This window comes from Micropterus salmoides, unplaced genomic scaffold (genome assembly GCF_014851395.1).
Source record: "Micropterus salmoides isolate LMB-PRFRI ecotype aquatic unplaced genomic scaffold, ASM1485139v1 Ms_hic_scaffold_1, whole genome shotgun sequence".
Taxonomy (NCBI): Eukaryota; Metazoa; Chordata; class Actinopteri; order Centrarchiformes; family Centrarchidae; genus Micropterus; species Micropterus salmoides.
The window spans coordinates 34,855,218-34,878,905 of NW_024040040.1; the positions used below are offsets into that span (position 1 = coordinate 34,855,218).

At 40.3% G+C, this 23,688-nt stretch overlaps 1 protein-coding gene across 2 annotated transcripts in view; it reads right to left on the bottom strand.

Annotated features, from left to right (window-relative positions):
• LOC119907420 (matrix metalloproteinase-16-like) overlaps positions 1 to 23,688 on the bottom strand; it is an 84,799-nt gene that overhangs the window by 19,716 nt on the left and 41,395 nt on the right. For both annotated transcript variants that reach the window (XM_038725180.1, XM_038725188.1), the window contains 2 exons: positions 13,869 to 14,030; positions 4,842 to 5,059 (listed from right to left, as the gene is read on the bottom strand). In XM_038725180.1, coding sequence (XP_038581108.1) covers positions 4,842 to 5,059; positions 13,869 to 14,030 — 380 coding nt within the window. The remainder of the gene's footprint in view (positions 1 to 4,841; positions 5,060 to 13,868; positions 14,031 to 23,688) is intronic.

The following is a 23,688-nucleotide window of genomic DNA, read 5'->3' on the forward strand; positions in this document are numbered from 1 at the left end:
CCAACATGTTTTCTGCATTTTACCTTATTACATCTACTGTACATCTGCAGTAGTTGCAGTACTTCCATTAAGAAAGCATAGATCCTTTAGCGTGTAGTTAAAGTTTGATGGTCTTTCTTGATAGAAGTAATTTGAAAGACAACTATCATTTGTCATTCAGGCTTGCTTATTCAACTGCAGTCCAAAATGTGGAAGGTATAACGGCAAAACCATTAAGCTTTGTCCCCCTTTATTGGTAACTGTAACATTATCACTTAAGTTAAAGTGGCACGGCGCTGATTTTACATGTTAAGATCATTTTACAAGTTACAAGGATTATTACTTAGCTTGTAAAAGAAATAGTTGTATAATGTCTTCTGTGGCTCTTAAAGCAGCTTTCCTAAGTTAGGAATATTAACCCTGAAGATGCTTGAAACTTTAAAAAAATTTTTTCTTTTACAGAAAGCCAGCTTTACAAATTGAAAGAAGTTGGCATTTAGTAGTGGGGTCATAAATGAGGCCTCTTCTGTAAACGCACAAGTGTAATTGAACATGATACTCTCTCTGTTTTGCCTAATTTACTCTTTTGGTGACCTAAGATGCTGACAAAAAACACATGGTAACTTTTAGTCAAAGAGTAACACGTTTCAACACAATAATTGCTGCTTTTGCTTCATAGAAAACCTCAGTGCTCCCTGTGTATTTCACCAGATAAACTCTTGTGGTCTCTTCTCTAAAGCCCCCTACTTTACATTGCTGAACCACCTGTGGACCTGGGGGACTGTAAGACTGCTGAGATCTCTGCTATAATGACTTGGCATCGACTTGACACTGCTCTTCCAAAACAATCAAGTGGGAACGGTGAGTATAGCCAAGCAGTGCAGGCCAAATGGGCGTACAGCGTGAAGTAACCAAGCAGACAATCACTCGAATAATCATAAAATAAATAAATAAATTAGAAATCAAATGACAGTAACAAGAGACAAAAACTCACATAAAACTGAAATAAGTAGTTAGCACAAGCTGTAAATCAATCTGACATCATTTAAACCAGTCCTTAGTCTAATGCGTAGACCTTGGCATGCTCTAAAAGGAATATATCAAGCTCAGGAGTAACACAAACATCTCTAACTATGTTTCCAGATCAACTGTACCAGGAGAAAAGAAAGCCTTAACATATACCTCAGTCTTCTTGGAGAAAATTGGCACAATGCTCACTGAGAATCAAGAAATATTAGGACCACCTGCTCCTCCTGTGAAACGCACTTAGAGAGCGAATCCAAGTCAAACCTGTGATCCCTTATTGATTTCACTCCCCTAAACACATCTGATTCACTGGCTGAGATGTGGCTCACGCAAGAGGGTGAGCAAATCACCATGAGTCACAATGTTTCTGGTGGTCCTAATGATGTGAATGCAGTGGATTTACAAGTGCGCTTACATGTGTTGTGTAACAAATCATCTCCGTCTGTCAGTCTTTCCCCTCCGCTCCTCTGTACCTTTGGAAAAATGTGAGCTGGTAGCCAACAGAGAGAAACGTTCATCACAGCCTTTAAAATGATGGAGCCAAAAGCCCTCCTCACGGTGGTGATGCCCACTTAAGCAGGGACGTGCACAGGAATTTTGAAGGGCAGTTGCTCTGACCTGAAAAAAGGCACTAAACACAGTATCCAAAATGTATTAACAATATAAATGTCACCAAAATACATATGAGAAAAAGAGTTCCTTATATTATTGTTTATTGTTTTTTTAATCATTATTATTTTTTATTTTTTTTCCTTTTTTTTTATTTGAAAATAAATAATCTAGATTGAATTGACAGATGGGGAAAACTCGCTTCTAATAAAATATTAAATAAAAAAACGCTTAGATTTCGGAAAAAAATACAATCCTTTTTTAACCTTTTGGCTTCCCGTACATTCAGTTGTGCTTCTAGCTCGTATTCACTTCTGTTGGTACGTATCACGTATGGTAACTGGGCAAAACTACGCATGATTTGTTGTAGTATGATTGCATAAAGGAAGGAAACAGGAATTCCGGTAGGGAACAGAATCGACTGACGTGCAGGCAGCGCTGCAGCAGTGCAGCCACTTAAACAGAGTTTGCCCTTCCCCTACTGACTTTCACTTTCGGTGCCCGAATGGAAGTGAATGAGGCTTTGCGATCGCGATTATTTTTTTATTTTATTTTTTTTTCTCGGAAGGGCGAGTCGGAAGGGCAACTTGAGTCAGGAAAGGCAAACGGGCAGTTGCCCGGGCAACCAGAGCAACCCCCCTGTGCACGTCCCTGCACTTAAGCCAAGCAATTACTGGTACTCACACTACAAAATTCTACAATCTGATTTAATATTTGGATTATAGACATGTCTGGTTATATCCTTTGCATGTTGGTTGTTTTCCAAGTTCCATTTGGAATGCAGTACATATAATACTGCTCTACTGAAGATGCATACTGCCATATGTTTGCTTAGGGGTTAATTGCACACATTTAATTTACAGTATGGCTGTAACAAAGGCCGGCGGGAATAAGTGGAGAGTTTAAACAAGAAGAGGGAGCCACGCAATTTATGCTGAACACCATTTTACATGAGTGGCCCCTGTGGATCGGCCTTTAAAGAGTGCTTACAGACTCATTTTGCACACAAGACTAAGAACTGTGGCTGTTTTTACTATAAACTAACCTCAAGTTATAGGGAAATTCATACATAAAAACTTTCACCTAAAAACTTTCACTTTGTTTTCTCCGATTGTCCAGCAAAGCAAAATGTTCGCCTTCACTTTCACACTCAGCTGCTAAAAGGATCTCTCTGGCCAAAAAACATCACATCTCAACAACTCTGGTGTTATAGAAGATATTAATTTTAAGTGCATCAGACAAACATAATGGTTAAAGCGCATAATACAACTAAATCTTTGTTTTTGTTTTGAGTCATAGCGCGCTCTCTCTCTCTCTCTTTCTCCCCCCACATTTCCTGTATATCTCTACAACTATTGAAATAAAACCAAAAATGCAAATAAAAAGCTATAAAAAAAAACAAAGTCAAATCATACATGCTAGTAGGACACGGCACTTGGTATGCTTGGGGATTGTCATGAACAGCTGAATCATACATTTCAGGTTTTACATTCACTATATGACGATGGCACCAAAACAAAATTTATCTGAAGTACATTTCCAAGAATCCTAACATGAGTACAGTGATCAGATCAGAATCCTTGAAAATAACCCTTCTGAAGAGACAATTATCTGTCTCTCAGCTGATGGTTGTTGCACTGCCTCTGTAAAATGTATTGATTTTAGGCAATAAAAACAGGCTAGAAGTAAACAACATCAAATTGAGGTTTGATTAGCTATGACAAATAAAACTAGAAATTACAAAAATGATTACAGAAAGTGTTAAGTAGTGCCAACACAATTTGTTGGTGCACCAATGTACCCAAATTTTATTTCAAACCCACAGACACACCTGAGGTGTTTTAGAGCTCACTGTCCTTGTATCCTTCACTTCCTAAACTCATAAAAAAGGCTGGCTGGTTCCTGAACATCCTTTTTGTCTCCACAGGACCTCCGGGCACTGCCAAAACCCCATGATCCTCATCACTCCATCAGACCAGGCTGCAGCCCTGGGAGTAATGAAGGGTGACAGGAGCTACTGCAGACACCAAGTGAAAGAGAGCCGGGGCTGTATTTACACTACAGTAACAATCAGATAACATTTCCACCCAAAAAACAGTGTGAGTCTAATTTTGGTTAAATACCTTCACAGGTAGTAGCTCGGGACCGAGCCAGATTTATTTATGCAAGTAGAGAGGACAGAAAGGGTTTCCCCCCTGGCTCCACAAGCCTCTTATTTAACCAGTGAATACTATCTATTTATATCTCCAGAAAAATACAGTCACACTCACATAAAGCATCAGAGGCTCTCTTTCTCCTTTCTGTGGTGAACACAGGGAAGCTTTGTGCTGCCCCAAGGTTTTTCACAGTTCCTTGCTGAGTGTTGCCAAGGTCTTGTGCTCACAAGCTTAGACCAAGGATAAAGATGCATTAAGGGACATGTGTCCTTTTTTCTCTTGCATGGGAATGAAAACCAGGCAGAGTTTGTTGGAAGAAATGAAAACTGTGCTGCACTGTGCGTGGCATGGTGCTTCTTCTTAGTGAAATATCCATTTTGTCCAAACTCCTGCTCAACTGGCCCCATGTAACCTGGAAAGAGCTCCTGTTAGACCTAATAGCTCCTTTAATTATGCATCAAAATACAAAATACACAGGTGCTAGTTTGAAAATATGTAATGGAGCACTGCTCCACATTTCTACAAGCTATGACCACAGTGTTAAACTTTTCTCTCAAGACAACTTTTCCACCAATGTGTAGAAAACAAAAAAAACTAACTCACCCAAATAATTTATATTACATCCAAGTGGGCCATTTCCACATTTCATGCACATACTGAACATGAAGCAGATTAGCAATAAAGCTCCCATCCTCTGTACATTTAAGTAATCCTCGAAGCTCTCTTGCACGTTTTCAAACTGCAGGCCATTTCCATTGGTCTGAATCAAGGGATGAGTTCCCTTGTTGCACGTATCAGCTGATTAAGTTATAGGTTATAGCCATAAATCTCACGTAGGACAAGACGATCCTCAGGTATATATTGTTGGTGTGCAAACATTGTATGAAACTACACTTCCAACAAGGTCTCACAAGTTTGTGTGGCCTGCAAAGACTGACTGCTGTGCTCTCACACACCGCCTTGAGATCCAAGTTTGGGGTAAAACAGCTCCAGGGTTCAAAATGACTCCCCAAAACAAACAGAATGTGAAAATGCCCCAGGTTGTTTTGATATCACAGACTCTTCACTTACCTTGAAGACAAACATCTCTCTCCTCAGTATGGCGAGGGTGTTGAAGCCTCCGTCACAGATGTTGGGTTTAGCGTTGGGGTGGGATGGTCTGTCTCCTGGGGGTAGCCTCGGAGGTCGCGTCTGCCTGTCTGGCTTGCGGGGGTCTGAAGGAGGATGGGAGCGGGGAGGGGGCACCGTCGGCAAAGGCTTGGTGGGCTGGGGAAGCTTATCAGGAGGCCCTGGAGGAAGTCAGAGGAAAATATCTCACATATATATATCTGCAACAATTACACATACCATTTGTTACCACAAATTCCATCTTTTTTGACTACATTTTTTGGATAGTGGTTTAATTTGGGCCAAATTCTGATGTTCTGATCAACAAATAACACACACAACACATAGAAGCAGATCACTGCACGAGGTATTAAACATGCATCAGAGTTATTTACGAGTTTAAACTCTCCGGCAGATACTGTATACAAATCTTTTAAAAGGGATAGGGTGACATCTTGCGAAACATGCTCGTTTATTGAGAGTTTGATGAAAAGATTGATACCACTTTCATGGCTGTATGCTAAATATAAAGCTGCAGCAGATGGTTAGCTTAGCTTAGCACAAAGACTCAAAACAGAGAGAAAGAGGTAGCCTGGCTCTGTCCAAAAGTAACGCCTACCAGCACCTCTAAAGATCACTAATTAAAGGGAGAGTAAGTGAGTCTGCAAAAAGATTGTTGATATTTGAACTCAACTGCCAAACAAACTCACACCTCCCTTTAGTACTCTCTCAGAAGCTCCACCCCCTAAATTGCAAACTTCTGAGGTTTCCCCAGCATTGAAACGTCTTTACCATTGCCTGGTCATATAACTTTATTCTCTGTTTATACTCTTCAGACCTTTTCCCTTTTTTTCTGTTTATCGGCTATCTCTCCTTCTTTCCTTCCACAGTGCCTGGAGCCCAGCACGTTCGAATGTACTGGTGTATAGAACTCTCTCTCCCCCTGCTCCTGTGCACGAGCATTAACTGTTGCTGATTGGCTGGAAAAATACTGTAGGCAAGGTCCACACCACTTTCTTTGTTTTACGTACGCCTCTAGTTTAATATTTACTTTACATAACTTCTCATCATGTCTAACTATTCCTTCAAAAGTGTACTGGACAAAGTAGACTTAGTATTTTTAATTTCAGGCTCTCCTAATTGCCCTAAGAGGGGTGGGACGTAATGAGCAGGAAAACTTGTTCATATAGGCAAAACTTAAAAGATAGTTAAGGATGCAAAAAAGTATGCAAATTTAGTCTGAACTACTTCACATTTACTGTGCCAATTACAACCAACCAGCCGTTGTAACTAAAACCACAATGGCAAAGGAGGAGGTAAGAAGTGAAGAGGAAATTTAGCAACAAGGAGTTGAAGACAAAATAGAGGGAACACATGAAAGACAAAGGAGACGATAGAAAAACAATTTGAGGCCTTGCGAAAATCAGTGGGTGGAGATCAACACTGCCAAGTTTAGGGATTCAGCTCACCAAGGCATATGATATGCTGAAATGAATAAAACAGAAAATCAAAAGCATAAGGAATAAAAATGTATATACTATAGAGATGAAACTAAAATCTCCTCCCAAACTGAGGTGCAGACATGCCTCGGTGTCTTTTCACATTCATGATTTACACGAGCGAAGGAGAGCGAGAGACATACAGAGGAAAAACAGAGGGAGGAGAGTGGTAGAGGGAGGGCAAGCAAGTGGATTGTGTGTATGAATAATTGAGCACATGACGACACATGAATAACACTGTGTAACTGTGAAAACGAGGATGTGAGTTGCCATGTGTTGATTGGGGCCAACAGATGCAGGAATAGATGACTGCAATATGAAAGATGCAAATGTGACAAGCAACCCCGCACCCTCACCCTCCCAGTCATGAAAAGTATCAATGCATAATGGCGGCATATATAAATAATGACCTTGAAAGCAACTGTAAGCATTCAGGAGCTGTGCATGAATGATTAAATGACTCGACAAATGATTTAAAAGTCAGAGAATGAAAAGAGGATTAAAGAACTGAAATAGCAACCAATCATTTAACGGACAGAGTCAATCTATAGTAAGCAATAAAAAAAAGAGAGAAAGAAAGATAAATCGTCAAACTAGTCGACACACAGCTGATCATGGAGATTAAGAGGTAGCGTTTCTCTGCAAGACTTCTCCCAGTCCACAGAACTGATCAGCGGGTCTGCGCGAGAGATTGCATCCACTGACTGAATTAAATCCCCTGAAATACATCCCAGATTAGTGGAGCCAAAGCACTGCAGTTATGTAAGCACTGGGAAGACCTGCAGTCTGATGGACATGAAGACAAACGGGCAAACGGGTACACACACAACAACATTACGGTCAACTCATGACAAGAAAATTATCGATGGCAGATTTGGAGCCTTTCAGTCTAACTCTAATTTTAGCCACTAACCCACTACATATTTTCCAAATGATCTGGAGATCTTCAGGTGGTGCCACATGTTAGACCAGTGGTTTCCTGTGTGCCATCAAGGGCCAGCCAATTACTACAGCAGCTCATTGCATTGATTAGTACACTTTAAACCAAAGAACAGGAATCTAATCAGTAGTGGTGTGATGAGACACGATGTAGGGTTTTTTAGAACTTTTCAATGCTGAATTATATGAAAATTTTGATCACTTTCCTGCATTCTGGTGAATTTTTCTACACCAATTTATAGTGGAAATATTGTTATTTATGTAAAGGGAAAGGCAAAATTCAGGTGGTAAGTGACAATTCAAAATCTAAAACTATAACAGTATACAGTAAGGCTATCAGTAATGAAAACACCTTTAATCAGGCAGAAACCCACCAAAAATCCACACAAACTTCAGTACCGCCGATAAAGTGTAGCTTACGGTCCCTAACAGAGCAAGTTTGCACCTCAGTTTTCAGATGTTTATATTGGAAAACTCGACTAGTTATGTTACCACTCGTCACAATTGTCTGGACCCATAGTGTGAGAGGGGGGTTCAGATTCGCATCAGCTGGCCGAAGTTGATTCACTCCGTGATTTGTTTTCCACTGTGTGTGAAAAATTATTTGTGGTGTGAGAGCGTGTGAAAAATGTCAATTGCATGAGTCTCTTTAGGCAACTTTAAACCTGACGAGAAATCTCATCACAAACTCAGCTGGTACGGTGATTGGCTATAGTGGAAATCTGCCTACTCCTGAGCCATAATGGAACATAGATGGAAACCAATAGTCTAGACCAGGGGTAGCCAATACGGTACCTGCGAGCGCTTAGTCGCCCTAAGGGAGCCAATGAAAAAAAAAAAACAGAATTAAGAATAAGTAAACTGGTAAAGCTTCGATCTAAAAATATTATAGCTGAAGCTATGTCCGCCTCAATATGATTGTTTTAGTCAACCAAGGGTCAGTGGTCCTGGTGGTGGGCTAGTGAGCGTGTATAGGAAAAATTTTAAATGTCATCAAGTACGCTGTGATGAATTTAACTCCTTTGAAGTTCTCACTCTTAAAGTTGGAGGGCTATCATATTTGTTATAATTTATCGCCCCCCAAAACCTCCTGGAGGATTTTTATCAGAACTTCCTGAATTTTTATCTACTCTGGTTTTAAATTATGACAGAATTGTTCTTTGTGGCGATTTTAATATTCATGTTGATATGTTAATGCAACTGACTTTTTAAATATGGCCACTTCTTTTAACTTCAAACAACATGTCTAAGGGTAAACCCATAACCGTGGTCATACACTGGACTTGGTTTTTACCCTGTGTGTCAGCATTTCCTCTGTGGAATTAGTGGACATGACCATATCTGAGCACAGATGTATTGTTTTTAGCTGCGATTAGCCTGTTACTCATGCCGCCTCACCAAGCTCCGTGTGTTCTCGCATCTTTAATGAACAAAGTGTTTCAAAGTTTTGCGCATTCTTTCAGAGCCAAAGCCAACACCTGTCTGATTCCAACACCAACAATCTGGTCGATCACTTCAATCATATCTGCTTGTCGTCACTAAATATTACTGCTCCTCTAAAGGTTAGGCCTACGTCTAAAGCTAGTAAGCAACCCTGGATAATGACAGCATTCGCAGCCTACAAAAGGGAATGCAGGAAAGCAGAGCGCAGATGGAAAAAATCCAATCTCCAAGTCCATTACCTCAGTCTGAAGGATTTATTAATTAACTACAATAACATGGTTAAGGATGCGAGAACACACTATTTTTCGGAACTCATTACTACACATAAACACAATCCCAGATTTCTGTTTAAGACTGTGGATCAGCTGGTAAACCCAACCCCTCCTTGTGCCTCAGCTGGAAGTAATGATGACTGTGAATTGTTTTTATCTTATTTTACCAATAAGGTGGTGTCAATCAGAGCCTCTATTACCCCCGCAAACAGTATCACAAATGAGAGTGTCCTCCAGCCCACTTGATGTAATACCTACAAAGTTTTTACTGAAAGTAATAGATTCTGTTGGGCCCCATTTGATCTCTGTTTTCAACAGCTCCCAATCTACTGGTTGTGTCCCTGATTATTTTAAAACAGCTTGCATGAACCCACTTTTAAAGAAACCTGGTTTAGATCCCTCCCTCCCACATAATTTTAGACCAATTTCAAAACTGCCTTTTATTGCAAAGATTCTAGAAAGAATTGTGTCCAAACAGCTGCTCACTGTACTGGAAAATAACAAAATATTTTTTAAGTTTCAATCTGGTTTCAGGAAGTACCACAGCACTGAGACTGCCCTGCTTAAAGTCACCAATGACCTTTTAATGTCTGCTGATGAAGGCATGTGCTCAGTCCTGGTACTCCTGGACCTTAGCGCTGCTTTTGACACCATTGATCACAACATCATGTTAGACAGACTGAGGCACTGGGTGGGGATCTCTGGTACTGCCCTAGAATAGTTTTCATCCTACCTGTCAAATAGGAAGTTTTGCGTGTCTGTAAACAACTATGTCTCTTCGTTCTGTCCAGTTAAATATGGTGTGCCTCAGGGGTCGGTCTTAGGACCCATTTTGTTTTCCTTGTATCTGCTTCCCCTTGGACATATTATCCATAAACATGGTATTTCTTTTCATATTTTTGCTGATGACACACAAATGTACTTGCCCGTCAGATCCACAGACCCTGGAATGCTGAGTTCACTTAACAACTGCCTTTGTGAAGTTAAAAAATGGATGTCAAATAATTTCCTCCAGCTGAACTCAGACAAAACAGAAATCCTGGTCATTGGGTCCCAGCAGATGGCAAAACAAATACTGCCATCTGCTGGTTCCCTAGTAAATCACATTAAGCCTGTGGCAAAGAACCTTGGTGTCTGGTTTGATAATAATTTAAATTTCGAGCAGCACACCACAAAGCTTGTTCAATCATGTTTTAATCAACTTAACTTTTTAAGGACACCAAGACCATTTTACACACCATCACCTCATCACGCCTGGATTATTGCAACAGCCTTTTCACTTGTTTAACCCAAAAATCTATTGATTGACTCCAGACTGTCCAGAACTCAGCTGCCAGGCTGAGTTCTGGACCAGAACAACCAGAACAAAGAAATATGAACACATTACTCCTATTTTAGCTTCATTACACTGGCTCCCAGTATGTTTTAGAATTGACTTTAAAATTCTATTAATCACTTTTAAAGCTCTTCATGGCCTCTCGCCTTGTTATATTTCTGAACTTTTAGTCCCATACACACCAGCACGTACCTTGAGATCCTCGGGCAGAGGTCTGTTGTCTGTTCCAGAGTCTCGACTGAAAACTAAAGGGGACAGAGCGTTTGCTGTCAGGGCCCCGAGGCTCTGGAACAGCCTGCCCGGGGAAATCAGGTCAGCTGAGTCAGTGAACTCTTTTAAGTCCCTTCTTAAAACATACTTTTATAGGAGAGCCTTTCCCGATCTTATTTGACTTTATTTCATCCCTTTTATTTTATTCTATTTTACTAATTTTATATTTATCTTAACTGTGTATTTTAGTCTTTTCAATGTTTTCATGCTTTTATCTTGTATTGTTTTTGTATTATTGTCTTTTGGGTATTATTGTCTTTACACTTTGTAACTTGTTTTTGAAAAGTGCTCTACAAATGAAGATTATTATTATGATTATTATTATTCCCTCTTCTCACTCCTTCATTCCATGCCATCTAGCTACTACAGCTACGATGGTGAGCTACTTCAGTACATGCCACAAGACTTTCAATGCTAGCTACCCCCGAGGTAGCTCATTACGGGTAGAAAAATATTCTGTATATCTGTATTTTCATCAGCTCACTTGTTAAAACGTTAATAATAATAGTGATCAGTGAACATAGATGGACGGTCTCAAATAGCCTATTAAATGCATAATTTTCATTCATATTTAAAAGCAAACCAAGCAGATTTATATTAGTATATATATATATATATAGTTTATATCAAACAAGTAGCCCCCCATATTATTCTATATCCTTTAGGTAGCTTTCAGTCTAAAAAAGGTTGGTGAACCCTGGTCTAGACTAAGACCAAAGATTTCTGGATAGCCTTTCTAGCTGTCCTTCTACACCTGTCCTTAAAGGTGTAATCCAGCATCCAGCAATTTGTGTTGACTTTCCATAAACTCAGAGATGAGAAGAGATGCATTTAAATTTTTTTTTAGTTTGATAGAGAAGAGACTGAAATATCCTGAATGTGAATCCCTAGTGTGGGTCAAGATCCAAAAACAATGGATCCTACAATTCCCATGATACAACTCGATACATATGTTAGACCCTCCCCACCTGCTAAATCAGTCAATCAAACTCCAGTCCCCAGTTTGACACGCAGGCTTTCTGTTAAGTATTTGTCTATGTTTGAAGTCTGCAGTTCAGTGTAATTATGACTATGATTGCAGATTTGCAGTGCTGTTCTTTTTTTTCTCCTTTAGCTGGCTGCATTATCATGTACAGTAAGTAATGTGAGCGCTTTCTTCAGTCCGCTGCATGTGTAAACAGGAAGTGGGCAATTCTCTTCAAAGGAGTGGGAAGTCATTATGTTCAAAGCTCAGAGAGAGAAAAAAAGTGATTTGTCCATGGGGATTTAAAAGAAGAAGGGAAAAAAATGGACTACATGACAGTAATTCCACTTTTACATGTTTGTATAAGATCTGTCTTTATTATCTATAATTACTTGCAGGCTGATTAAACTTTCATTAGTTTAAGCTGTTAATTATTCATGAGAAATGATTATGTGTTTGTAAAAGGGAATATAAATGATCTGAGGAAGAAATACAACTGTACTATGACCTTAGCACTAAGCTGAGAAACAGGTACAGCTAGAAGTCCAAAAACTATTATCGACCCTCAAGATCAATCTCATTCTACCCTTGTCAGACCTTTCTTCCCACAATTCACTGTGTGATCCTGCTCCCCTGACTGCAAATCAAAGTCTTAAATTTAACATCCTTCCCTTTTACAGTCCTACACCACTTCTCTGTGTAACTCTTGTACTCTTCAGTTTCTTCTACACCTCCTTTTTTATTTCTCTACTTTTTTCCTCCTGTTCAACCTTAAATCCCACCACCTTCTAATTCATCCAAACTGTGCAGCTCCCTGTTTAGCCTCCACATGTAGCATCACTGTTGCCATATGGAAGGAAAGGAGGCCAACTGCAGCTGGGGAAAAAAACCAACAAAACAACGAGACTGAGAGAGGAGCTGCCATCACTTGTCCTGCCCTTCAACTCCTCGTACAACACAGAGGAGGAGGGAGGGGCAGCAGCGGAGAGGAGTTAAAAACGAGAGGGATGAGGAGCGATTTGATCGCTTGCCCAGGTCTGTCACTCCCAGAGGGACGTGCCCGGACCATGTAAGCAGATGGCAGGTTCTTTTGTGTTGGTGTTGGCGTGTGCAGCCATTCATGTGACAGACCAGAGTCATCTCAGCGGAGTGTGACTGCTTTACAGCCTCGACAGCTGTAAGGCACAGTGCCGCCACTTCCCACCAAGTTGACTCTTAACTTACAGCAGATGTCAAACCCAGGTTGAGGCGACAACGCGAACATTCAAATACATTTGAAACTTACAAATTCTGAAATTGTAAAATGATGGGTTCCTTCACAACACATCAACCTCAGTACATAAACACGTCTAGATCGATGGCTTAGCAATGTCTACCCTAATGCACTACTAATTCAACTCTAAGAGTGTAAAAATAAAGACACTCATGCTTACATAAATCTGTTACCGTCCAACTGAATTTCACACTTCAACCCGCCCAGAGCTATCTCAGCTTTATGAGAAGACAAAGCATTGGAATCAGCGTCTGTCAACTCAAAATGTTTGTCAATGAGCAATGTGTAGGTGCGCTGCTGATGAAGCTTGCGCCTCCTGTGATCTGAAATTTAGGTTTTAATCTTGAGATCTGTGCTTTATCATGTTATCAAAATGATCTTGTACTCTAACAGAGTTAGACTAACACAGAAAATATACTATTCCAGTTATGAGGAACCTGGTTATGGTGCCTAACGTCAGGCTCTGTCACATCAGCATTTAAAATATGCAAATTTGGGGGTGAAATCAATCTATTTACAAAAGAGTCTCAACAATTAGAGGCAAAGTAAATGTGCAAATTGTTTGTTTCAACTTTTGCACCCTTGACACCAAAGTGTCTTGACATTGGTGTCATAGATCGTAGCTTATTAGCTGTGTCGCACCATCTGCTTATAATTAATCTCCTCAACTCATCAAAGAGGCATGGTTCCCGGGCAGCCAATGGTACAAATAAATGTCTTCATTAATTGTGTTAACTTGTTGCCCTGTAAGCGACTCCATTAGCTTTTTTGGAAGCCAGCAAGCTTAGAAAGTTATTGTGACTTACGTTAGAACTTTCGCAGCTTGGTAGTGTGTAAGCAGTTAACACATTGAGGTCCTTCCAGTGGATTAAAAAATCGTGTGTGGATTGGTGTCTGATAAATGACTATAAAATCCTCAAATATCAAAATCGGTATCGGTCATAAAAATCCCATATCAGTCTGGCTCTACTCTGTACATCTAAATGAGGCCTTACCATAAATCTTCTGGATGCCCAGCAGGTCATCCATGGGCAGTTTAAAGTTGTCCGTGTCCATGTACTGGTAAAAGGGAGCCATGATGGCCGTGGGGTCGTTGGAGTGTTCGAGGCCCAGCGCGTGGCCGAGCTCGTGGACTGCTACCAGGAACAAATCGTTACCTAGAAACAGAAAATGAGAGGAGGGAAGGAGGAAAAGGGAGAGCAGTCTGTCAGCAGTGTGCTCAACAGTAAATGTTTTTGCAGCATTGTATGTCTCCCACAAGATGCACCTGTTCTGGCTGGCAGCAAAAGTGTAGTTCCTTCAACATAAAGTTTTATACTGACGGATTTAAATAAACAACAGCCTTTAAGGGGAAAGTTTGGAATAGACAACAAAATAGTCCGTGAACACTCCTCGCACCAATATTCATTCAAGCATGTGTGAATGTATGTGTATGAGCATAGATAATCCACTACTTACGCACCAAATGAGAGGATTATGTAGCAAGCCACAGACACTGATGGGGTATATTACAGAAACACAGAGACGTACACATGCACACATACTTATACACACGCACTCCCCCTCACAGAGCATAGCAAACCCTGCGTTTTGTAATTAGCTTCAGGCTGTGGTAAGCTGATGACTACACTGGGTTGACCTTTTGACTCAGAAACCCTCTGTGCCGAGCCCAAAACCAATCCCAACTGTATTAGATTTGGATATTTGGTATTTGAAGCCGCCACTCCGTGGCCCCATTCAAGTTCCTCCGCTTACGTCACTAGCAACCAAAACAACAACAAACAACGCTCCCTCTCAACCTCCTCTCTGATGTCTTGCCAATTTGTCAAATCCGACCCATAAAAAAACTCATCATCATTGTTGAGAAACTCGTGGGTATTCAATTAGGGTTAGGGTTATAATAGTACACTGCCTGTCTGTGGGAAGCTATTAACCTGATTCCAAAGAGACCGCTAATGCCTTAAAAATAAATGTCATTACTTTACTTCAAAGGAGAGCCTTTTACATCCTATAATGAATAACATGTTATGACAGTGATCTCTTGGTATTAAAAATCATCCGTTTCAAGACACTAAATATGGTATTTATAAAGCTTTTTGAGTAGGAGTTTGGAATTGGAATTGGGCTGGTTAAATGTTTTGCACAAGATCTAAAATTCTTGTTTGAAGGTTGACCCTCTAACCCCCTCCCCGCTGCCACCTCTAAGTTTTACCTTTCTCTGTCTTTCTTATCACACAGAGAGACTCAACAGGAATGAAAAGGAGCATCACTTATTCACTGCGATTCCTCCTAAAGTGAGGCACTTATCTGTTGCCAATCTGTCACATGAATAACGCATCAGCAGATACAAACGGTGATTCAGATCGCTTCTTAGCAGCTACAGTACAATGCATAAGAATTTACGGACCAGACTGCCACAGAGAAATGGCTTAATTGGAACCTTGTGAAGGATATTTGACTGTATAAATGTCAGTTTATAGGGTTGATGTAAAGCCGGGTGTAAAAGGACAGACAGCATTTATATCCAGGGTTTTGCTGAAAAGGCTTTTCTATCCAGCCAAATTCTTCCAATGAAAATAGATGGCTTGTAAAAGTTGGAGATATACAGAAACGGAGGCAAAATTTATTCAAGCGTGTAATATTGAACAAGTGTCTGGAGATAATGTTTATAGCGAATAAAGAGAGGCATAGAAGGGAAAGGAGATAAAGAGAAGAGAGAAACGGCTCGGTGATTTAGGAATCACTTGTGGTGGAAACAGGGTCACACTCCTCTGCAGCTGAAGACTCTTCTCCGGGCCGTTTCCTATCATGGCATTGGGAGCAGAGGAGTAAAAGAGCTCATTGAAGCAGTTTTAAACAATAAAATGTTACTGTCTTCTGCAATTATTGTACACTTTGGGACCATAGACTGTGACAATGGTAGATGTACTGACGGTGCAAAGTCAACACATTTAACTACAGAAGCATTTCTTGAAGGAAATGCGTGTGATTGCTGAGTGCACTGATGCCGACTGGCACACATTTTGAAAGACATTATAATCATATGAAAACTCATTTACCTTAATGTATTAGCTGAGTTATAGATGTAATGGGAGCGAATGGATGCTTTAAAACACTGTATTAGGCTTCGATGCATTACAGTATGTAAATCGTAAACTTATTAATTACAAGTTATGTATACAATAAGACTAAATAGGCCTTCATAGACTTTGATGAACTATACAATTTATAATAGTGCATAACTGTACATGTCATCATAGTGAGTTTATGCACACTTCGTCAGTGTATTTTAAAGAACAAATGGAGTTAGTACTGTTACCAGGTGTCAAGTTACGGTATAAATACAATGGGACAGAGTAGGCCTCCATAAGATTCAATGGGTTTTATACACATAAGTCCTAAACTGTACATCACAATGAGCAGTGTACAATACTTTTCTACAGCAAACAAATGCTGTGTTACATATGTATTACTATCACAGCTCAACTGATATGGTATTTTTAAGACTGATGCTTATTTTAATATTTGAGGATTTTAAAATCTGATATTCCGATATATAGGTCGATATTTTTCTTCTTTTCAGAAGACTTTAACTCACTAGACTTTAATGCATTATATAACTAATAATAACATCATCAGTCATCAAAATGAATAATCATAGCACCCATCTACAAAACAACTATGCACGACTGACATATGAATCATTTTGCTGCTTGTCTAGTATATTTTTCATTAAATATGCAAATGTAAGCTAATTTTATGTTAGAAAAGAAGGCAACTGTTACAAATTACACACACGTCATATTCATTCATTCATTCATTCATTCATTTAGCTGACACATATATAAACAGTATATGAAGCAGAAACTGCTTTTGTGTCACAAGTGAGTATAAAAGGCACGGAAGAATAATAAATATGCAATAATAAATGTAATGTGATAAACGCAACATGTTCCTTAATGTTTAAAAACCTGATAAAGGGAATGTTTTTGTTGCACAGAAGACCACTAAAAGAGTGGAAAATGAGACCATCCTTCTATTTACTGCTCTCGCTGACCTTTGTACTTAGAAATACTAGTTTTTCAGAACCAATGCGATCTCCACCTACTTCATCTTGTACATTGTCTCACTGAACATATATCACATACTATGAATCTATCAATGAATCTATATCAAGCATTGCATTTATTCATCATATTGATCTACTTCAGCTATGAAAATGCAATATCAAATTATAGAGTACAAGCTTTTAAAGGTCATCATTTACAGACAATTGCAGTACGTCAGAGCTGTAGCAGTGCAGGTCCTGATACTACGGATGCTGTACTCACATCAGCTGTATGAGTAAAGGGAAAGACTGTCTTTTTCCATCTTCCTCAATCTTGAGTCTGTCTTCCTGCCTCTTGGGGCCATTTGAGGTCAGCGTTGTCACTTTGTTTCGGTTGCTTATGTAAGTCACGCTGTGGTAGACAGGGACGTCCTGTTGGCCCCGGGGCCACAAACAAAGCCGAGGCTGCCTGGCTAATTATCAGCTGTAAGGTATACAGAGCCTACACAGGGGATGGTAGAATGTGGAAAGAGACGGGGGAGGGCATGAGGCAGAAAGTGAAAGGATGAAAGAGACAAAGAGGCAATGCGAGGGAATGGTGTACAGGAGGAGGAAAGATGAGAGATGAAGGCGAGAGAAAAAGTTATGGGAGGGAGGAACAGATGAGTGGGAGACAAAGATTCGAAATAAATAGAGAGATAAAAAAGGTGAGGTAAACTGAGGAGAAAGGGCGTTTGGAGTGATAGCTGCATGAGGAAAGGGGGGGGGGGGACAGGATGATAAAGAGAAAGGGAAAAACTGAGGCGAGGAAAATGATAAGGCTCGAGACTATTTGTTATCTTGTAAGATATTCCAGTGTTCCTGCAATCACAAAAGATGTGGACGGTGAATTATACAACTGTAACCTTTGACCTTGGCGTTTGTAACATCACCCTCCTGTCAGTGCCCATATCTTCGTCCCACATGAAACAAAAATAATAATAAAGAACAAAACAGAGCGAGCGGGCTTCAGCCACCGGATACAGCTGGTACAGCAGTCTGGCCAACACTCTCCTCAGGATAGGTCATGGTCGCCGCTAATGAGATAGTGTAGCTGAGAAGGAGCAGGGGGAAAAAAATAAACAGAAAAATAAAGAAGGTAAGATAGAGTGGAGGCGGAGAGTCACAGGAGATTTATGATCAGACGTACCTCTCTCTGTCTTTCCCCACAGGGTTGCAGTAAAGTAAACCGGGGCTGTGATTAGAAACCAGAGACCTCTACCTGCTCTTTCTCCATAATTTACCGGCTCCCTGCACATGCCGCTGCTGCTACAGTCCATCTGCCGGCTGAGGGCACACGTGACATGGGAATACCAGGTTTGAGACAGAAACACACAGAGATAAACACACAAATGGCCCACAAATCAGATACGGGGCACGGGACACGGCTGTTCAATTGGGGTAATAGCTCAGGTTGTCAGCGCGGACCCCCAGGGGCCTGTAACCTTCTCTGCTTCCTTTCTAACTAAGCACCTGTACTTCACTCAACACGTGACGTTTGACGACAAGCATGTTACGAAAGTTTTCCCCTCAGCTGTTGGATGTTCATTCCCACTTAGACAAATTACCAGCACTATCAGGGGACCAGTTTTTTAACAACAATATACAACAATAACACAACAATCCCTGCGATGCTAGTGCCCTCTCAACATCCTGAACAGGGGAAAAGCTTCTCCAACTGACAAGGATGCCATGCAGGGCCTGACAATATCTAACTCCTCCACGCTTTCTTTAGAAAACACACACAGCTGCGACTATTACTGCTTTTATCTCGTTGATGTTGTTTTGCCGTCCAAGTCTAAGCAAGCATGAGCACTCTCTTTGTCCTGGGGGACCTCAAATGTTTCCTATTGTTCAGCTTCCACAACGCCCTGAGTGGCTGACACTGCACTTTCAGGAAAGCTCTTGGAAAAAAACGTACCAAAACTGGGCTGCACGGTGAAGTAGATACAAAAAGGTGTTAATTGCAATTTCAGCAATGTTTCTGAAATTGCAATTAACACCTTTTTGGGCGGCATGGCAGCAACTCCCAAGTTTTGTTGTCCAACGTCCCCCCACTGCAATGCTGGATGAATGAATGAACCTCTTATCAATCGTGTCATGTTCCAAATGTGCTCATTTGGACTGATATTAAACTGGATGGTATTTATCACTATTAACTATCTATAACATAAAAGTAGATAGTAGATAAGGTATTAGGAACTTAGGAAGCTTTCTAACTGGTTTTCATGCACTCTCAACTGCAACATGTAGTCTAGTGTTCAGCTGTAACTGCTGACACAATATGTGGATTTCTATTCTTATAATCTTTCCATGTACCACCTAGCAAATGCAACAGTATCCACAGGGGTACAAGTACCCCTGGTTGAGAATCACTGATAACATACTGCACACATGACAACCTCAGTAACATTGAACAGAAGGAGTGGGCCACCTGATCAGACCTGATCTAAAACAACTGAAACGTGAGAAGTGCTTAACCAGCTTTAATCCAAAAATTGGTTTTCAAAAAGCTTCAATGCGAAGCTGTAAGCTGGTGAAACTGCTGTTAGGTATTTTACTGTCCCCGGCACTGGCCGACAGCTCAACAGTGGAGAGCAGGAAAAGGAAAAGGAAGGAAATCAGCTGTTATCCACTAGCCGGGGTGAAGCTCACAATACTGACACTGGTTGTTGTTTCTCTGAGCCGATACAACCTTGACCCTGAAGGAAGCTGGATATGCGAGGTGAGAAGGAAAAGCAGGGAGTCCAGAGAGGCAGCAGAGACGGTCAAACAGACTGTGAGTCAATGAGAGAAGTGGCCATCCAGGAGTGCTGTGCGGTACTGACAAGCTGCCAGAGAATCTTAGCCCAGTGGTTCAGTGCCTGGCTCAGGGGGCCCTGGGCATACAGAGCTCTGCTGGCTGTCAAACTAGAGCTGTGTGCCTGACTTGACAGAGTGACCATTGTGAAGAATGCAGCCAAAGTACAATGGCTGCATTCTGCTCGCTTCACTTTCACTCTCGCTCTGCTTCCAACATACCCTCACAGGACAAAACAGAAACACACAGCGTGCCATTTGGTGCATTTCACCAAATCAGCTAACAGCCCTGCAAGTATAAACACCAAGGTTTTCAAATGTAAAATTCCAGGAGTATCCATAACAAAGTGGAAGTGAAAATGTCATTCCTGTCTGGTTTGCTGCGGGTACGATTTATGATTATAACTTGGTTGCAATGGATAATGTATTTGCAACCATTAACAAATTGTAAGTAGATGTGGTACCCTACCACCAATATTCAGTCATACAGTATATTACCACCACACAACTGCTGAGGTGTGGCTGTAACCTTTGCTCAACTTTTAGCGGCCACTGCAGTCGCAAGACAATTAACTAATCATAATTAATTAATGATGAAGCATCATACTAAAACACAGGGAGACAGTAGCAGAAGGAGAATAACGGCATACAGTTAACAAACCGACTGTTAATGTCTGTTATGCAGCAGTATCTAAAGTTTATATTGGTCCACCTAAGATACACCTGTGTATTTAATAAAGCAACAGCCTTTGTCATTGCTTAGGTTAACTTTTAAATAATGAAGAATATTTATATAGATCCCTCAAAAACTGCATAGCTTTAAATGTGTTTTTCTATTGTTTTCTGATGCTATAAAAACATTGTTTAGCTATATCAGTAATATTTTTTTAACTTATGATCAGCTATGATCTTACATAAGATGCTAACACCTTAATTACATATGTGAATATACCTGTAAATTCTTATGTGAAGAAATGATGGACTGAACATTTTAAGTTTCTCTGCTTTGAGACATTCACAGGCGACCCCAGTCATTCCACTACAAGCTAGGCTAGAAAACGACATCTAATGTGCTAAAAGTGTCATCAGTTTGTAAAGTTCCCTGAAATTCTGTGACTTCATATTAAAGGTGTCGCATTCTTTGACTTCTCTTTGACATTGGATACTTTGATGAACCCACTGTTAGTGTGTTAAAGTCCTAACCCTGGCAGTGATGGCATCTGTTACCAGGAACTTTCCATTGAGCTACACTATCATATAGAGGAGAACAGTCTGTTGTTCCACTTGTTCTCCTCCCTTCACTCTTTGTCAGCCCTCTCTCTCTCTCTGTTCTCCTTGCTCAAGGCCATTGACGTTAGTTGAGCAAGACTTCTGCTGTTGCATCTATTATACTTAATTCTTACAAGCTTGTCAGAGAACAAAACCCGCTGATGGGAGCAACATATGTACACTGGAGTAATTATTTATTTACAGAAACTGCTACAGACTGAAATTCTGTGTGTGGAACTCTGCCAGGGATCCAAATATTGGCTGTTCCTGCGGACTTGCAGGTAAATAAACCAGCAGAAAGGAGGGAAAAAAATGCTGCCAAGGAAAGGACATCCTTTATTCTTGTCATGTTTATCTCTGTGCAGCACCTGTGAGCGAGACGGGGATGTGTGTACATTTTCTTTGTGATCATTAATCATTAATAATGCATTTGCAAGCAATGGTGTGTGCACACGTGCCTTCAAAGGTTCACACACGCTTATGCAGCTGCGTCCATGGACACATGGGCACCACGAAAATGCTGGTGAAAACTTACTAAACTCAGCTTGCACAAGTAAACAAGTCAGAGGGATAATGATAACAGAATTTTCAATGAAGCTACAAAGCCCAAAATACTAGAAAAATATAGTGATTAACGTCACCAATACGGCTCCTCTTTTAGTGCGGCCTATTCAGTTGGTGCTTAAAGAGAACTTTGCTGGTTGACAGAAAATTCATCCGACCATCCGAAGGCTGTTCGGGAGCAGTTCATCAGTCTTTACTCTATACACTGCACAGCAAACAGTACCCAAAGAAGCTGAAATTCCACCCGACTCCAAGTGAAAATTGGGTCCAAAACAGGCTCTGAATGTTCAGTGCATGCCCAGCTTAAGGGGCCTGCAAGGTTTGGGAGTGAGCTCAACGTACACCAGCTCCCTAACGTTTAGAATGTAGGGATCATCACGCTCAGTATTTTGGGATCAACATAAACATGTGAATCAAGATTTTCGCACATGAACTCAGTAAAAAGCAACTCTCGTTGCTCCCTGACTGGCAGCAGTCTTCAATAATGCCTTTGGATTGTGTTGACATCTAACAAGCCATTGCTCTTGTTCTTGTTCAGAACAACAAATGTCATTTCTCCCACTAAAAAAGTCATGGCATCAGTGTAACTGTAGCCTTAATATCAATATAATGTGTGTGTAACAAGGGTTTGCCTAATCACAGATGTTCTAGTGAGTTAGGGTTTGTTATTGGTTAGTATTATTGCCACTTCTGTGCAATGGTAGCACTGACGGCTATTTTTTAATTCTATTTCTGCACTTTTTGATGTGCCTGGGTCAGATGTGACCACATTTTTAAAATGTATTTCAAAAGTGAAACAATAAATTGATATTTTTACCACATTAATTGGCATTTTAAATTTTTCATTACCAAAAACTAAAAAAAAGCTTTGTAATAGGTTGCTGGAAATGTCTGACCCATCCATATTTCCTAGGTTTGAAATCAGTCCCATTTCAATTTGTTATTGACAAGCCCTGGTCTAGGTAAACATACTTTTCACTCATTTTGGATCCTCCTCAAGTCGTTAAGATTCTCTAGTTAGTTCAGCACACAAGTGATGGCCCACCAACCACCCAATAACTCCTCAACTTTTAAAACGCCTGGCTTGTTACTTCTAAGTCATCTGTATTTTTTTCTACCATCTTGTGGAAAAAAGAAAGTTGACTGCTGACATTTCGCCTGTCAGTTCTAACTACACAGCAAAAGTTGAAGAGTTAAAATACGAATACTGAAAGAAGTAAAAATAGCAGTTAAAATGCAAGTGCTGAAAGAAGTTTGAAAGAAATCTGTTTCAACTATTGTCAGCGCTTCCACTTCAGCTGAAAATTTAACTACTTTTCCCACTCACACATCAACTGATCTTTCAACTGCTCTCATCTTTTACTCTTCATCTCCTTTCATCTCTTACTTTTCAACTGGCAATTCAATTGCTTTCATTGGAAAAATATCAACTGATATTTTAACTGCATTCATCACTTACTCTTCAACTGATGTTTCTCCTTTTAATGATTGCACTTCATCTGACAGTTCAAACCCTTTCAGGTCTCCCAAAATGTAGCCTTTTTTAGTTTTTGCTGTCTTCTTGTGAAGCAAAAGAAATGTTGACTCCTTTTAAAGAGTTGACAGTACCCTTCGTTCTTTTATGACGGGATCAATGGGAGCATTATTGGGTGAGACTTTGTTCCAGGATGCAGAACTACAAATCTGATGGTTACCGACAGATGCTGCCTGGATGTGTCACAGAGTTTCTAGCCTGAGGTCTCAAAGTAAGTAGGTTAGGAGTGAGTGCCTGGGTTTGTAGCAAACACATTTTCCTTTAGTGATCCAAATAGTAACAAAGGTTTCTGTTGAAGTATGAGCTGCTTAGTGGGTCACTAGGGCGCCAAAGAATCCTTGAAGATTCCAAAAATGTTCCCTTAGATATGAGTAACTTTTACCCTTTGAAAACGAACCCCGAACCAGAGATTGTTGTTTGCATCATCCTGTTTAAATAGATCTACAATAAAAACTATAAGAGCTAGAGAATTTTTTTTTTTTAAGCTGAAAACTAAGGCTTCTGTCTTTCATGTCATCACATTGTATGCTCGCGATGATGTCATTGCGTTGTATGCAGTGAA